Raw genomic sequence first — 17,635 nt, 5'->3', positions numbered from 1 at the left:
CCTCAGAAGGTGGAAATGGGAGGTGCTGTGTCCACTGACAACAGAAACGTCCCTGAAGGTGGTCACTCATCGCCGGCTGTCTGTGACAGGAGAGGGACATCAGGGAGTGCAGGAGAGAGAAAAGGGGTTGCACAGCACAGAGGGGAAAAGAAAAACGGGGCTGAAAGTAGGTCACTGTGCAGACGGGACAAAAAGGAAGAAGAAAACCTACTGCAAGCTCCCGAGGAGTGGGTGGAGGTTGACACTTCGCTCACTGATGCTCTTCAGCACCAAAGTGACGTGGAAGCAGAAATAATCTGCTCTCTCTGCAGGTAGAGCCTGGCCAGCAGCACAGTCCCCACAGCTGCTGCAGGGATGGACACCTGTGTTCTGACAGAGCAGTTCTGCATCCACATTATTTATGGCATGTCTGGTATTCCTGCTTTCACTGGGAGCTGTTCAGTGCAGGCTGCTTTCTCTCTGTTTAATCCTTCAGAGGAAAGCGTGTTAAAAGGAGAAGGAAAGACAATGAGAGTGAACATGTCATTTGGGCACAGTTGGGGATCAGCCTGAGAGAAATAACAGGAAATATGTCTGTCATGAATGTGCTTCATCTGAGATACAAGTTCCTGTGTGTTTTTGCTACTGTTTATAATTTTATAATCAGAATTAGAATGGCTTGGTGTGAAACCTCTACAATTTGTCCACTGAGGTCCTGCTTTCGGAAATCCTTCAGGGATACAAATCTGTTCCTGTTCACCACATACACAGATGTTTTCACTCTCATTCATACCTGTGGGTTTGAACTCTTCTCTGGGCACTGGATGGGATGGGGTGGGATGGGGAGGACTGGGGACTTTATTCTGTCCCACCATGGCAGGAGCTTTTTTTTCTGCAGACTTGTGTAGCAAGAACAACTTTGCTGATGGTGTGAACAGATGTGAAATTGCCCTTTTATCCTCTGCTATGCCACAAGTAAGTGCAGGTAGGGGCTTACTGTAGTTGGCTCTTAGGTTTGTCCATGATTTACTAGTTCTTTGGTTATTTAGTTTTTAATCTCATATTATATTTTATACTATCCCTCTCAAAATACTATTTTCATATTATCTTATATTATTTTAATCCCATATATCTTTCTGAAGCCTGAGAAATTCAGCTGCTGTCATTGCCTGCATTGTGGATCCAGTCTGGGTGGTTTTGGCTTTGATCTTAATGGTGGCAGTGAATGCCACCAAACACAACCTGATGTTAAATATTTTCACAAGCTTTAATGTTTTCTGTCTGCCATCCTTATGTGGGGAAATCCCTCATTTATTTTCACAGCAGAAAGAAAGTTTCCCCTCACTGGAAGGGGCAGCCCTTACACCATCTCTCTTCCCTCATTAGCCTGGATTCTGAAATTACAGTTGGGTGATAAGGATGGTGTTTTTCATTCAGAAACAGAGGAAGACTTAGCAAATAATTTCTGAGAGGGCCACCAGATGGTCACTAGGTATGCTTAGGCAGCCACAGATCTCGATTTATTTGGCTGGTTGTGACAGGCTCCGTGCAGTGTTCTCTGTCCTCTGGCAAGCTTGGTGGAGAAATCCTTTATTCTACATGGAGAGGTCTTCCCCATCCCTTGCCAAGCAAAGGAGAAAAGCTGCCAGCCGGCTGTGAGATCGACAACAACGTTTTTAATTTTCATAATTGAGCCTTTTGAGCAAATCCCGCAGGAGTAAAAGGATTTCGGAAGCTGCAGCTCTGCAAATGTGACCACTGGGAGCCCATTAAACAGGGGGCTTGGGAGGCAGGAGGGAGAGCCCACTCCCTGTGATCCCACTCCGTGTAATGAAACTTAAACTTGACATGAAGCCCCTGACTTTCTTCCCCCCGATAACTAAAAGTTTCGCATTTCAGCACAGATACAGATTTTAAAGCCCTGAGGTACCTAAAGGCACATTTGTCTCTAAAACACAGGGATTTTTAAGGATAAAAGTTTGCTTGGGTAAATAAGTACCTCTAGAGTAAAGCCTAAGAAGGACCCTGACAGGGGTGGGATCAGGCACACAGGAGTGTTTGGTGCAGGATGCAGCAGGAGCCCTTCCCTCTGGTGTCTGAAATATAAAACAGCACCTCTGAGGTGCCTCACCTTCCAGCCTCACCCCTCGAGGGCTGGTGTTACCCCACACCTTACTGAGAGCAAAGCGTGAAGTCCTGGAGTGAGAAAACAGATTTTTGCCATCATTTTCATATTTCTGTGTACAGAGTGTGCCCTGGGCAGTGAATGTCAGGCCAGTGCCTGGCTCATGGCCAGGTAGGGTGGTGGGCTCCCCTTTGCAGTGGAACTAGAGCAGAAAAGGTCTGATTAGGCTGAGATCAGCCAGAGCAAGACCAGCTTTTTATGATGACAGCCTGTGATCACCACAGGGCTGTTTATAGCAACTGGCTAATCTGGATTGATCGAGGCACTGACATTCCTCTCCCGGTCGTTTCAGCAGGGTCTTGTACATCAATCCAGCCTCTGCCTGCCACAGTAATTGTCTTTTATTGCTCTCACAGATTGCTTTTCCCTGGAGCAAAGTCCTGCTACCTTTTCATTACCCGGGCAGGGAAATAAGGCTTAGTGACTGGGAGTGGCACCAATTTTTGCTTTCTTTTTAATTTGGTACAGAACAAAGGCTTGTTAGTGACTATTCCTAGCTGAGAACTTGTAAAAAAAACCCTCACCACAGCATCTGTGGCTTCCCAGCAGCACACAGTGCAGCACAGGTGAGAGCTGTCACACACAGATCTAAATCAACCCGTGCCTGGTTCCAGCTGCTGGATGTGTCTGGTTTCCTTGTAACAGTCATATTTTAACAGTGTGCTCCAAGCAAAACCAACACCTGTTTTCTCCAGTGTTTAGTTCTGATTTGCTCCATGATTTTAAATTTATTCTGAGGTTAAAAAAAAAAAAACATAAAAAAATCGAGGAGCAAAGTGACCAGCAGCAGTCCTGCCAAGCAGCTTCCTTCTGCCTCATTCCTGGGCTAAAATCCTGGGAATGGAGCAAGTATTTGCTCTCCTTCCCTCAGAGTTTCCTGGCCTAGTACCCTGTTAATAGTCCTTTCTACACCTGGTGTGTGCATTTTATCAGCTTTTGGAGATCAACAGGGAATGTGTGTGTAGGACAACGGACAAAGGTAAAAGGATGAAGTCCTGGTAAGGGTTTCATGTCTGTGTATCTTTATAAACCCTTGGGGAGGTGAGGATCAGTTAATGGACCAAATAGATGATGACACATAGTTCATCTTGCCTCTTTCAGATTCAGCAAAAGGAGTGACCTCAGGGCACCCTCTTTCTTCCCTCTTCAAAAAGAAGGGAAATAACTGTTTTCTTCTGAAGTCATTGGTACCATGGAGCAAACACTGAATGTATTTTGGAGGATGTGTGCCTGCAAGGTTTCACTCAGCAGCCTCAGCTGCAGGTGCATGAGCTGATGGGGGATTAGGGTTCTCACCCACCAATTTTAGGTGCAGCCCTGATCACAGGAGGGTAACATGGGTAACACAGAGCCTTTGCAGCTACACAGAGTGTTGTACTCCAGGAGTATGTCAGGCCAGCCCACACAACTGTGACAAGCACAGTATAAATGTATGTGTTTTGCACTGTCTAATCACTACATGCTCATTCCTTGTAATTCCTGCCAAATATTCCCAGTTCTGTGGCTGCTGGGTTGTATTAAAATCTCCTGGGAAAGCTTGCTGCTTTCAAATACACAAAGATAACTTTTGAGTCGGAGGCAAATGGACTTCATATTATTTCAGCCACACTTGGCACATGTTTCCCAAGCCTGGAGGTGCAACATGGCTCGCTAGGGATCACTGGAGTGCCCGGAAAGCCAGCCAGAGGAGATCCCAGCAGGCTGAGTGCTTACAAAAATGAGTGCCTTGGAAGAAGAATACATACTGTTTCCATGTGAGTTTTATACCAGTGCAGCACATGAGCCAAAGCACTAACCACCTGCACACCCTGCTGCCCTTGGGCACGCCTTGCACTGGGACGAGGAGGATGTGGAACACATTCAGAGATGCGAGGCCGTTACTCCTCCCATATGGTTTATTGAGGATCTCAGTTTCCAAAGCACGAGTAGCAGTGAGGCCCGTTATTCTTTCCAGCATGCAAAAGGCACAAGAAAGTCATCAATGTGATTCTGTGCAAAGTGTCCCTAAGAAAACACACAGCGAGGGAACGACAGAAAGGAGTCCCGGATGGAAGAAAGCCAAAGCGCCTTCAGGAAAGTGCTGAAAAGTTCTGAAAATGGTTGTACTTTTCAGAGTCCACAGATGCTCAGTCGGTGAAAGATGCTTTGCAAATCCATGAAGGAAAACTCAAGAGACGGAGCCAAAAGGCTTAAACCAATAAACTCCTTCGTGTGCCAAAATTCAGGATGGAAGTCAAAATGATTTATCTTGAGAAAAAAGTGCGGCAGTTAAAGACAGACATTAAATCCCTTTAAAAAAAAAATCCCACCGAAACCAGACGTAGAAAGTGGATACATTCTAAGAGCAGCTCAATAAAAAATATTCCTTTCAATGAAAATAATTTTAAAAATGGATACTTGAAGAACGGAAATCCACCTTGACTGTGACCAGCTACTGCACCCTGCTCCCAGGAAAGCCTCCGAGCACGACAACACGACACCTTCTAGAAGAAGAAAGTCCCCACTACCTGCATGTGTGAAATGTGGCCGGTGAACAATTTGGAAACACAAATGTAGAGGACCAAGTATCCAAGTCCCATTGGTCAACTTGGGTGTTGGGAAGCTTCCTGGGATTCCTGTCTCTCCCACTGGAGCCAGCTGGTGCCGGAGGCGGCGTCGCTTCCCAGTGGGCATGTGAACCCCTGAGCCTCTCACTGGAGTTGAACACTTAAACCTAAAAAAGGCATTTACAAGTTGACACTTTTTGTTGTTGTTGTTGTTGTTGTTGTCTTATTTCCTTGAATATAGGTTTCTACTTCTAGACTATGGAATGTTACATTAAACAATATAATTATTCATTACCTTGCTTCAAATTTCATTACAGTTACTGAGGCTTCATCATAATTTCACACAGCACAGAGACACCAAACTAAACACCAAGCAGTCAGCACTAGATGTATTTTTTCTTTAAGTACCAATAAGCAAAATATCCCATTCCCCCCAGAGATCCCATGAGGAAGGAGGCTCCAAGGAAGGAGGGGGGTTTCCGCTTGACCAGCCTGAAGGCGTTGGGTACCACTGCAGAGAGGAGCGTGGTGTGTATGTCTCCCAAAACTTTCCTGAAGGCGAAGCGTTTCTGTATCCTGTCAAAGAAGGACTGTAGGTTAGGTCTGCTGCCATCTTCCCAGTATTTCTTAGAGAGTCCCAGAAACTTGAGGCGGTGCAGGGTGGCTCCTAACAAGACATCAGCCAAAGTAAAGACGCATCCGCAGAGCCAAAGTTCACACTTCTGCCCTGGAGAGAGAAGAGACAGAGCAGGTAAGGTGAGGATCCCTTGGGTGGGCACCTGAAGCCTTGCTCAAAAGGTCCCTGGAGGCAGGAGCATTTGTTTTCATTCTGGGATGTTTTTTCCCAGCTCTTTGATGGACCAAGAGATCAGACCCCATCTACCTATGGGATAGAGGGTATGTGGGATCGTAAAGCTGGGAATATGAGATGCTAGTTTATAGCTCAAGTGAATATACAAATCATTGTCTGCAAAATGGCTCTGCTGCCTCTCCCCCAAGTCAAGAGCAGCAGGAGATGACATCCTCTTGTACCCAGAAGGTCCCTGGAAAAGAGCCCTGGAAGATGCAGTGACCCCTTCTGCTGTGCTGGTGCTGGGGGAGAGCAGCAGTGTTTGCCCTTGGCTGCACCAGGAGCTGTTTCAGGAGTGTCACGTCAACTTGTCCTATTTTAGGGATGCAAGAAATCCTCAGGAATCAAAACCATTTGCTGGCTGGCCTGGCTGCTCTCCCTGCGTGCTGTTGGGGGGGTTCTGCCTTTGTTCTCTCTCCTGCACTAGGGACCCTGCTCCAGGACACCAAAACTGGCAGCATGTCTGTGCCAAAAGCCAGGCTTTTGGGGGAGGCAGAGCTGGATGTGAGTGCGGGGCATGAAGAAAGACACCAAGGGGTTGAAGGCTGCTGATAATGGGTGACACTGGAAATAACCTCACCAGAGAGACATCTAGAAATAAACCAAACTGCTGTTAGGCTGGAAAAAGCAGTCTCAGGCCAGGATTGTTAAGCACTCCTTCAGTGCCCTTTCAATACTGAGGAGCAGGACTAGGATGGAGCTGAGGGAGGTGCAGGTAAGGAAGAACAGCAGAAGAGGGACAAAACCTGGTCCCATCCAGCCTCAGCCCCCAGCTTTGCTCCAAATCCTTAATTCTGGGGCTCTTCCACTGTCCTGTGGCTATTATATCACAGAAGGGGAGAGAGGCCCCTGTATTGCACCCCAGTGGAGGCACTGGTGCTTCAGGGTTGCCTGCAGGACCAGGCCAGGGCACTTACGGGTAATTAGCAACCCTCATTTGTAGCTGCTTGGCAGCCTGCCTGATCCTGCTGGAGGCACTGCCCGAGTGGACAGATTGCCTGTGCCTAATTAGTCAATAAACGTTTTTGGTGACTAATGAATTGTGGGGGTGCTGTAGCCAGAGCCTCTCTGGTGCGGAGGGACCTTGCGGGTGCTGCGGCTCAGAGGTGAGGGGAGTGGGGCTGAGGTGGCTGCCTGACTCCCAGACACTGCTGTAGGGGACTGAGAAAGCAGGTGTGAGGATGGTGATCCACCCCTGTCCCTCCTGGCTCTGCTGCTGAGGTCTGGACCCGGCTGTGAGATGCCCCAGCCCCTCGCAGCCCTTCCCAGCACTAAGGTGGGGCAGAAGCACAGGCAAAAGCAACTCATCCCCTTTGCATCCACAGCAGCCCCAGCCTAAATCAGCCTGTGCCAGCTGAATGGGGTACCCGTGGCAGGGGTCTCCCAGTGCTCCTGCAGCATCTCCCACCCCACTCCCGCCTGCCCTGCCCTGCCTGCATCGCCGGCAGCCTGGGCTGCGTGGGAGGAGAGCTGCTGCACTGCAGATCCTGGGACGATGCCAAAGGGCTGGTGCTCGTGCCCACTGCTGAGATCCTGACCTGGCCCTGGGCACGGCGGGGGCCTCTGGGGCCCGGAGCAGAGGGCAGGAGCAGCACGCAAGGATGGAAGGCAGTGGAGCACCCGGGTACTGGCAGCACCAGCAGCAGCCACCCTCTGCTCCGGGCACCTGGGATGTCCTCCGAGGACACCTCGCTAGGCTGAGTTCTGCTGAGCTGTCCCAGCCCTTGGATCAGTTAATGAGGGTGTTGGAGGAAATTAGAGCAACACAGGGGGCTGCTGTGAACACATCAGGGCTCTTGGCAGATCCTCAGCCCCGTGCCCTGTAGTGCCCGGCCTTGGCACCTCCAAGGGCCCTTCAGTGCAGCCCCGAGCGTGACGCACGGCTCCCCACGGCCCAGGCTGTCCCCGAGGGCAGGGGCAGCTCTGGGGCTGTCCCCTGATTAACTGTGGCTGGGCTGTGCTCTGGATCTGGCAGCTGCCAGCCCTCTCAGGGCGGGGGTTTTGAGCCCTGCCAGCAGCGGGGACGGGAGGAGGATGGCGTCATCCCGGGGTGATGGCAGGACAAGCTCTGCCCAGCTGTGCCCAGGCACCCCTGACTGCCAGGCCACTGGGGTGACTCTCAGCAGGCACCAGCACCATGTGTTTGATGTCAGGGATGGCTGGTGTCGCTCTCTCCCCCCCGCTGCTGTGTGACGCAGGTTCCATAAAGGCTCCCACCGCTCCAGGACCCCTCAGCTCCCTTGGTTTCCCTGCTTGTGTTCCATGTGGGATGTGCAACAGCCCTGTGGCCAGGGGGGGCTTAGCTGCAGCTCATGTCCCCAGCCCTGCACTTTCAGCAGCCTGTGCTCCTCCTGGTGCAAGTGCCTGGGGCCAGCCTGCTGCTTCCTAAACCAGACAGAGCATCAGTCGCTCTCAGCACCTCCCTGGGGCAGAGGGGGCCTGAAACCACCCTGGAATGACTTCGGGGCTCCCACAGAGCATCTGTGAGAACAGGGGTCCTGCTATCCCATGTGGCAAGGGGTGCAGGGGTGGTTTGCCAGAGATTAGTAAGTTTAGTAAGCATGTTAAGTTGAATGGCTGCAATGACATCAGTGCACCCCAAACCAGAAGAGACCAGAGGCAGCCCCAGACCCACCAGTGGTTCCCCATGGGGGATGTTCATCAGGCACAAAGCTGTTGGCTGTTCCTGGTGTTGCACCTCAACCTCGTGTGGAAAAACACCCCATAAATACAGCCCAGTGCCTACCTTGGTACTCCAGTTTCCTCTTCTCCAGCTCGGCCTCAATCTGGTCTAGCACCATCCCCAGTTCTCCCAGGATCTTCTTCAAGTAGTTCACATTGTCGTGCTCCAGGATCTTTGCCTGGGTGGAGAGCAGGGTTAGGATGGGGAAGGGATGGATGCAGGGACAAAAGGCACCTGTTACCCACGGCAGGTCCGTGGGTCATGTCCCCCCCACCAGCAGTGTGGCTTTGATCCACTCACCATGAGCTTCTTCTGCTTGGAGAGGTAGGGCTCAGAGAGCTGTGGCTCCTCTTCGTGATCCAGCTTCATCAGATCTGTGCTGGCATTAGCTAAATGTCCTGGGGGGAGACAGACAGAGGGGCTGGGGGCTGTGTTTGGCAGGGTTTGGGGTGACCTTGTATCCAATAGCCAAGCACTTTGTCCTACATTAAAATATTGTTTTACCACCAAGAAAAACACCCCAGAGAGCCGAACTGGGACAAATTCATGGCTTGCTTCTGCCATACTGCCATACAGGGTGGTGGCTGGGGCACTGCCCAGTGTCTGAGGGTGTGTGGCTCTGTCAGCCCTGGCATCCACTCCCTGCTGGCTGTGGGGCAGTGCAGCAGGCAGTGGCACAGGAGGGGATGTTCCCTCCTGAGTGAAGCTGTCCCGCCCTGGCTCGGTGTCCAGGGATGCAATTCCATGGCGAGGAGCCCATGGGGAACATGGGAGAGACACTCACCCTCCTCCCTCCCTGGCTATGGGGAGGATGGGAAGGGCTTTTTGCGAGGGAGCTAACGGAGGGAAAGGAGCAAAGGGAGAAAGGAATATGAGAGGCAGAGTAACACCTTAGAGACAACATAAATTACCCGAAGCTGGGCTAATGTCTTCCTGCCAGGGACCATCTGTCTCTCCCTCCTTGTTCCCTCCAATGAGGGCTTGGCTCTGCCCATGTGAGGGTGCAGGAGGTGCCAGGGTGGGCTGGGGAGGCAGCCAGCAGCAGGCTGTGTGCTGCCATAAAATGGTGAAACTCCCTGTTTTATGCCACAAGCCTTCAAGCCTGCGCTTGCTAAGGCTGCCAACCAGCTCTCCTGGGGCTGCAACTCAGATGGAAACCTGGATATCATTCTGGTACTGTTCCACAGTTCCCCTTGGGAGTGCCTGGCCCTCAGTTCACCCTCTCCCTGGGACACAACTACATAGACTTTCCTCAGCACCCACTGCAACAGAGCAGCTGAGTCATCACCTGGGTGCAGGAGATGTGCTGGGGAGGAAGGGCACCTTGGGCCCACGGACCTGCTCATAGCCCCTCTGTTGGCTCGGGAAAAATGCCACCAGTGAGGGAGGTTTGGACAAGGAGACACGTTTAGGGATCTCAGCAGAGTGCTGGGGAGGTGATGTGAGGCAGACGGGCTGAAGCCATCACAGCAGTGCCCTCTGGGGAGAGGACAAGCTCTGCTCTGCATCTGCCCAAGGTCTGGGGGTGAAGGTGACACTTGGTGACATGAGGAGATCTGTCTGTGACAGGTGCCAGCAGAGGCAGGGCAGACCATGAGCTACACTTCAGGAACTGCCTATTTCTCTTTGTGCCCGAGTACATCCCACCTTGGGGAACTATCTGGGACCCAGGCAGCTGAAGGGATGGGGATGGGAACGGTGTTTTCTATGGGTGCTACTTGGAGCTGGAGCCTAAAGGAAGGGAGAGACGTGGGACGTGCCAATACCCTCCCGACAAGGTCGCTTTTCTGGCCAGGAACTCTCTCCAGGAGCAATCCTTGCCGTGGAGTTATATTAAGCATTGTCAATGTTTCATGAGCACTTGAAGGTCAGGTACACACACTTATGCCGATTCATCCACAGCCTGCAACTCAGCCTGGCTGTGCTCTCCTGCCTTTGCCCTCAGAGCTCTGGGAGGAGAGGGACTAATTCCTGTGCCCCAAAAAGAGCTGGGGAAGAAGCGTGCATGCCCACAGGAGCCCCCACACCCCCCAAGTCAGGAAGCCTCTACAGAATGCCTGCAGCTCTCAGATCAGCTATGCTTTGCCATTTCCCAGCTCTGTCCCTGCCCGCATTGGTGGAAAGGGGCGATGAGCAGGAGCGGGGTGTCTGGCTGGGCTGTGGAACCAATCCCAGCCCAAGGGAGCTTGGGAGCCTTGGGCAGCCCTGCTGGAAAGGCGACTTACTGCGGATCTCAGTGGTGGCGTACTTTGGGATCATGGAGTCGGTGGTTAGCTCGGGGTGCAGGATGCAGCCGTGCGTGTAGGCATCCATGGGGAGCGAGTCCAGCAGCTCCCGGTACTGCAGCACGCGGGAGTGCAGCAGGCTGCCCGGCTCCGGGATCAGCTGCGTGACGTTCTCTGCCAGGACAAAGGGAAAGCTGTTAGTGGCACCCGGCGGTGCTCAGGCTCTCGTTAGTGGCTCATTAGCCTGCGCTGGACACCGCTGAGAAGTGCTGCCTGAGATACCTCCCAGCAGGGCTGGCTGAGGCGGTGCATCCACTCAAATCCGTACCCGCACTCTGCCCTCTCCCCACTGCCCTTCCTGTCCAGGAGCACATCCAGCCCATGCCCAGAGATGGGCAAACCCACGGGACTACAGGGAAGTGTACAGATGCCACTGCCCAGCCCCAGAGCCCCCATGTCCCCGAGGGTCAGTGTAGGAAGCCCTGGGTCTCTGCAGCCCCTGAATCTGTACGCTGTGATTTCACATCTCTTAGAACAGGAGCAAAATCTTCCTGTTCTGCAGAAAAGAGCTAAAAGACTGGGGTTTGAGTTTGGGATCTCCTGAGTTACACTCACTTTACACCAGTGGCAATGAGGTACCTCATTCTCTTGGGCTTCCTTGTAAATCCCAAAATGGGCAATCAGGGTGACCAAAGGAGTCCAGTGGATTTTCCCTCTATGCTCAGCCAGTGTCTCAGCTGCAGGAGCATCCCTGACCCCACACAGCTCTGCTTCTCCCTGCCTTGTTGGGTTTTAGTCACTTCTCACGGATGGCAGTTTGCATCGTGCCCTTTTTATTACATTTTCAGCTCAAAATACACGGCAGATGACACAACAGCAAGTGATGTGTTGCTCTTGTCTCCCCCACGAACACCAGGTCCATTTTTTAATGGGACTATAAACATTTATGATGTTTGCAGAGAGCAGTTCACAGGTGGTGAGTGAGTCTGCCACCAGGACTCAGTGAATCTGTTGCCCACATGCCATCCGTGTGCTGGTGCCTCCATCTGAGCCAGGGCACGTTGGCAGAAGGACTTTGGCAGGTGTGACCAATCCAGCCCCTTCTTTCAGGGCCTGAAATGACAGCTCTGCTCTGCCCAGCCCTGCTGCCAGGGGGCACAGCAATGCCCTCCTGGCAGGGATGCACATCTCGCCTTGCTGTCCTCGTGCCCGCCGGTGTCCGCGGATGGATGGGAGCCAGGGAAATTTTGGCAGCTCCTGCATGGCAAACCTCCTCATAGCTCTGATCCGGACTGTCTCAGCTGCAAGGCTCCATGGAGTTGTTCCCACTGTCGGGCACCAGCGTCCCTGTCCCCTGAGCGAGGGCAGGTTTCGGGAGCTCCTCCCTGGTGCCTGCACTGCCTGGGCTCCAGCTCTCCAAGCGGGGATTTTCCATCCAAAAAAAGCCACTGGATGAATGAAATAATAATAACTGACCTACAGCCTGCGTGCTCCTTCCATAGGGCTCCTGGCCAGCACCAAAGGGCCGGGGCAGAGGCTGGAAAGCAGCACATCCACGGTGCCTGCCCCGTCCGGCAGGAAGACAGAGTGACCACAATGAAATCGTGGCGTGTTGGCTGCTGGCCTGCGTCCTTCAGCGTGTCCCAGGGAGGTTTTCCAGTGGGATGGTGCTCAACTTGCCTTTGCATGCCATGGCAGGCCTGCATGTATGGGTTGCTGTTGCATACAGCCAGTGAGTGATGGGCCGTGCAAGTGGGTGCAGCCCTTGGAGGAGACCCTTGCCCAGGGAGACCCTTGCTTTTTGGTGGTTTCTGGGCACTACTGGGCAGTGCCCAAGTGAGAAACACCCTCAAAGGTGGCTTATTGGCACTATTCACTGCTATTTTGGGGAAAGGAAATAATTTCCCATCACACCGCCCTTTACTGATAGCTGACCCTCAGTGTGTGTGAGCAGCTGAAGAGATCATGCTCCCAGCCCAGGGGAAAATATACCTCAGAAAACACACCTTGTAAAGGCCTTTTCAAGCTCTACACGTTTCTGCGAGGTGGGTGATTCCCTCTTGGACTAATGCCACAGCATCCTGATAGTGCTTTTGCCAGCTGCATTGCTGGGCAATGGTTGGAGCAGAGCATGGAGTAGGGAGCGATGCTCTGGGCCCTCTTCCCTGGAGATTTCCCTCTCCATTTCTCAGCAAAAAGGTAAGAAACTGCACCTGGCTGCAAAATCTCAACGTCAGGAGTTTCCCAGTGCTCGGGCAGCTCTGTGTCCCCCTCCTGCTGGGGACAGCCTGTTGTCACATATGTCAGACCACCTGCCCTTTGCAGAGACCAGGTGAAGCTGTGCAGGGACCGCAGCCCTGTGGATCAACACTCCCTGGTCCCGGGACCGCTGCCGGGCGGGAAAGCAGCTGCCATTCCCTAGGACCTGCTGCTGGTGTGGGATGCTCCTGACAGAGCCCACCCCTGCTGCCCCACTGCTGAGGGAGCTCCGTGCCTCCCCTGAGCAGCAGCACGGTGGCGGGGCCGGGAGAGGACAGCAGCTGAGCTGGCAAGGCGCCCTTGCTTCGGGAGCTATTTTGAGATGTTTTTGATGTCTCTGTTGCAAGGGGGATGGATGCTGGGGCGAACGTCGTGATGGCACAGCCTGAGCTCCCTGCTCAGCTTTGAAGCCTCCCTGGTGGGTGTCCCAGCCCGCCAGCCCCCAGGTTTGGGGAAAGGAGAGCAAAGGGGTGCGAGATGCCAGGGAGGGGCTGCTCTCCACAGCAGCTGAGCAAACGACTGTGAGCGCTGTCTCAGCACCCCGGGGAGAGCTGGGCTCAGCCGGCCGCTGCCTGCAGCCCTGCTCCAGGGGGAATAAGAGCTTCCCTCTCCTGGCTGTCCCTTCCTCTGGGTTTGTGTCACATCATCCTCCCATGGTCCCCAGCACCGCTGGCTGCGTTCTTAAAGAGGCCGTTTTCTCTGAGGCACAGCAGCACCAGGGACAGCAGGGTCCCCTGCCCAGGGCCAGTGAGCCCAGGGATCTTTGAGGAAGGGGAGAGGGGCAGCAGCACCCTGTTTAAACCCCAGCCTCTTACGGCCACTTTTATACAACTGCCAAAGCCCAAAGTACAAAGGTGACCAAAGCCAGAAATGTTCCCGTGGGCTGTGCCCCAGCACTGGCCCTGGTGAGATGCCACCACACACCATGGGAACTGATGGAAATGGTCTGTTTTGGGAGCGTGGCTTCCAAGGCGGAAAAAGGGGGACCCAGCTATGCACCCCTCAGAACCCTCTCGCACCATTGCACAGGACATTTGGGGATTTCTGCTGGAAAATCTTCAATTTCATGGGAAAACACAGAAGCTTGCGGAGAGATGGTGTCTTGCTGCTCCTCTGGGGTGAAGGTGAAACTTCGAAGTAAAAAGTGGGTGTGTTTGGCAAACAGCATCTGGGCTAGACCTGAGTTTCCTCTGAGACACAGCCCACCCCTCCCTTACCTCCCGTGAAGTTCTTCTCCATGTAGTCGATGATCTGGTTGTAGTCGCTGATGATGTTGTCCCTGTGGATGATGACGGGCACCTCCTCCCCCAGGTTGAGCCGCATGAACCAGGGCTCCTTGTGCTCCATCAGGGGCATGCTGACATCCCGCTCCTCGCAGGGCAGCCCCTTCTCTGCGATGACCAGCCGCACCTGGGGCGAGAGGCCGGGGAGAAAGGGCTCAGCCCCACACAACGAGCTGCTCCCCAGTGCCCTCAGTGCCCCACCACCACCCCATGGCACCCCCAGACCCTCCCCTGCAGCTTAAGCACAACCATGTGCCAGGACATGTGCTCCTGCTGCAGGGAGCCAAGCAGCTGTTGGCGTGGGACAGCTGCAAAATCCAGGCAGCCAAGAAAAGATTTGCTTTCCCAGCAAGGAGAGGATACCCAACCCTATCCTATCTTTTCAGGATCATGGACCATTCTCCCTCTGTGGCTGGTGGACTGCGTGGCAGGCAGAGGGGCTGGAGGGATAGAGGACTGAGAGCCAATCCCTCCCAGATGGGAAGGATGAGTGATGCTGCTGTGGATCCCAGCACATACCTGAGGAAGAAAAGGAGGAGGAAGAGTAGGGAGCAGAGGCTGCAGCAGTGTTATGCCTCACACTTGCACCCAGTGGGTCCTGCTGCCTGGCTGAAGGAGACCTGGATGCTGACTCAGGTATGTCCCACTCTCAGGAGTGGACTCTGGCTTTGGCAGCACATTTTGAGCAGGGAGAAGGCTCTGTTTTGTGGGGAATTTCAAGCAGCCCCTGTTGCCCCACACAGCATGCCTCCTCCTCCCCCTCCTTCTCCATGCTGCTTCCAGCCCGAGGGCATCACCCACAGTCAGCTCTTGTACCAAACTCTCTGCCTCCCCCTTCCCCTGTCCTCCTCCAGCCCAGGGCCAGCCAGCAGCACTGCTGGGGAGGCACCCACCTGCCTCATGGGTGGGAAAGCTGAGTCCAGCCTTGTGGAAGGGTAGGATGAGGCAGGAGTGGGGCTGGATGTAGGACACCATCCCCATCCCCATCCCAATTGCTGGCCCTCAGGGCTGATCCGGCTGCTTTGCTCTGTGTGTGACATGGTGTTGAATATGTACTCAGGGATGGCATTTTAGGCTTCTGGGTTATAAAACCTGGCCATTATGAACTAAGTATGTCAAACACACAAAAAAAAAAGCCCTTGGGGGATGTGAGAAAGCCACGATTTACAGAAACACTGAATGAGAGAAAAGCGCTTGTTTTCATCCAACTAGCAGCAGCTAAAAATACAACTTAACATATATAAGCATTTCTATGAGTACTTCAGAGTTCCTGGGGAATTAGTCATTAATTATTCACAGGGCTGGCAAGTTAATTTTTTCTTTTAAAGTCAAACAAGAGACAGCCTGAATCCCTCAGCTGCAACTTGGCCTTTTCCTCCCAGCTGATAAACAAACCTTGGCCTGGACCACCTGGGGTATCCAGCCCCAAGCTCCCTGTGTTTCCCTGTTCTTCCATCAGGAGCTGAGGCTGAAGGCCTGGTAGTAGGCAGCTGCTGGGCATGAGGGCAGCGCAGGCTCCCAGGGTACCCCAGAGCCTGAGGGCAAGACAGGGGTGGTGATACATTCCTAGTCCCCACAGCACTGGGATATGGCTGGCATCTTGTGTAAAACTCCAAAAATCCCTTTGCAGACAAGGCCAGGTCCTGGTGGGGCTCAGAGTCGCTCCCACAAACAGCCCTGTGCTCACAGAGGGTGGTTCCGAGCGGCTCCCGGGGCAGAGCAGGGGAAGCTTTGCCTGTAGGTGACTCCAAGCAAACCCCCTGTGCATGGGGGTCCTGTAGAGGCCCCGCTGCTCCCCACCCTGTGATGTCCATCAGACCAGCTTGTGCCCCTCCTCCTTACAGCAAGTGCTTTTTCCTTGCAAGTGACCTCAAAAGCAAAGCCTGACACAGTGCTGGAGACCAGGTGCCAGCAGGTGTGGTGGCTTTAGGTGTCCCCTGCCCTGTCCCCTGCCCTGTCTCCTGCCCTGTCCCCTGCCCTGCCCTTTGCCCTGCCCAGGCCTATCCCCTGCCCCACAGAATGAGGCCGATTGTAGGAAACCCAGCACGAGAAGTGCCTCAGCCGCTGCCTCCCCGCCGCTGGCGGCCAAATGAACAAGACAAAAAATAACAACAAGCCCGGCGTGGGGTGGGGAGCACCACGAGCATCCCTCGCCAGTGCGGACCCGAAGCCCATCGGTCCCCTGCTGCCGGCGGCGGTGGAGCCGACCCTGTGCACCCACCCTGCTGCATTGGGCATCCTCCCTCCTTTGTGCCCGCACGCAGGAACGGGCCCCTCTGCCCCCGCCTTCCCGCTGGGCTGAAGGGCTCGAGGAGGCCCTTGCACCGGGGAACTTGGTGTTCCCCCACCCCTCCGAATAGCCCGTTCTCCGTATAGTATATCAATGGCATGGGAATTATGGGGGTTGGGGGGTTGGGGCTGGGGAGAAGGTTGGGTTTGCTACACAGCTGCCGTGCTGCAAAATGAGCATTTACTATTGTCTGGAAAACGGGATTTCTGGCGGGGGCACCCCGGGAATAGAATTTCCAGGGCACTGCTGCAGTGTCAGGGGTGAATCATCGCTGCGTGCGGGGGTCCGGGATCCGCTCCCTGACGCGCGCCTGTCTCGGGGCTGCCTCTCCCCTCTCCCAGCAGCATCAGGGTGGTCCCGGGGCCCGGTTCAGCCTTTGTCTGCGCTCCCGGCCACGCCAGTGTGGGGCTGCGAGCGAGCACAAAGCCGAGGCGGCTCCCGGTGCAAGCCGTGATCCCAAAACAAAGGCAGGATTTGACCGAGCTCCCCTATCCCCATCCCTATCCCTGTCCCCGGGCAGATGCTGTTAAAAGGTACAAAGAGCTGCCCGGCCACACGCTGCTGCCCTCGCCAGCCCCCGGGGCTGAGCCCCTCGCTCTTCCCCAAGTGCATCCATCCTCCCGAGGCAAAGGGATGTCCTGCAGACTGGAGGTGATTCTCGCCCGGGGAACCCGGCCGAGCGATGGTTTTTCATTACCTTTTGTGAGCTGAAGGACTGGGTCCAGTGGTACAAAACCAATCTGTCCTGGGATTTGAGAGCGGGGTCCGTCGGGTCCTGGTTTTCCTCGCCCTCCGTGGATTTCCCCGCGTTGTTCTCCAGCGCCGAGATGGGCCACCAGCTGCAGTTGGTGGGAGTAACATTGTTGGGAGTCGCCATGACAGAGCCTGCGAGCGAGCGGGAGAGGGACGAGGAGCGAGCGGCGCCAGCCCAGCATCACATGGGCTCCTCCAGCAGCATCACTCCCGGGGCAGCTCCAGCTGCCCGGCCGGGGTGGGCAGCGCGGGGCGGTGGGCGCCGGGGTCACAGCGCAGGGTGGTGGCAGCGCCGGCGGGGCTGGGGGTGGACTCGCAGCCCGTCCCCGCTCGTGGCGGGGCTCCCACGGAAACGTGCAGGCATCGCTTCAACAGAGGAGTCAGCAGCCGAGGCTCCTGCTGCCCGCCTGCTCGCCAGCTCGGCAATCCGGGGCAGCTCCAACCCCTGCGGCTCCTTAAGAACATTTTTTTTTCAGCAGAGATTATGATTTTTTTTTTTGACCGCTTTAGATATGGTGGATGTGCAATAAATAGCCACAGGGATGGATACCGGCTTTAAAACACCTAGAAGGTGTCCTGCCT

The 17,635-nt window shown here is 54.3% G+C and overlaps 1 protein-coding gene across 1 annotated transcript; it reads right to left on the bottom strand.

Moving 5' to 3' along the window:
• Positions 1 to 4,041: 4,041 nt before the first annotated feature.
• GDAP1L1 (ganglioside induced differentiation associated protein 1 like 1) lies at positions 4,042 to 17,428 on the bottom strand. The gene is made up of 6 exons (XM_027693936.1): positions 16,998 to 17,428; positions 13,945 to 14,137; positions 10,469 to 10,642; positions 8,544 to 8,641; positions 8,307 to 8,421; positions 4,042 to 5,437 (listed from the first exon to the last, which is right to left on the bottom strand). Exons 1-6 carry the CDS (start codon positions 17,175 to 17,177, stop codon positions 5,094 to 5,096), a joined length of 1,104 nt encoding a protein of 367 aa, XP_027549737.1. The 5' UTR covers positions 17,178 to 17,428; the 3' UTR covers positions 4,042 to 5,093.
• Between the last annotated feature and the right edge of the window lie 207 nt (positions 17,429 to 17,635).

Source organism: Neopelma chrysocephalum, unplaced genomic scaffold (assembly GCF_003984885.1).
Source record: "Neopelma chrysocephalum unplaced genomic scaffold, ASM398488v2 Primary Assembly neopelma1_94, whole genome shotgun sequence".
In the NCBI taxonomy this organism is placed as follows: Eukaryota; Metazoa; Chordata; class Aves; order Passeriformes; family Pipridae; genus Neopelma; species Neopelma chrysocephalum.
This window is presented reverse-complemented; position numbering and strand designations above follow the sequence as displayed.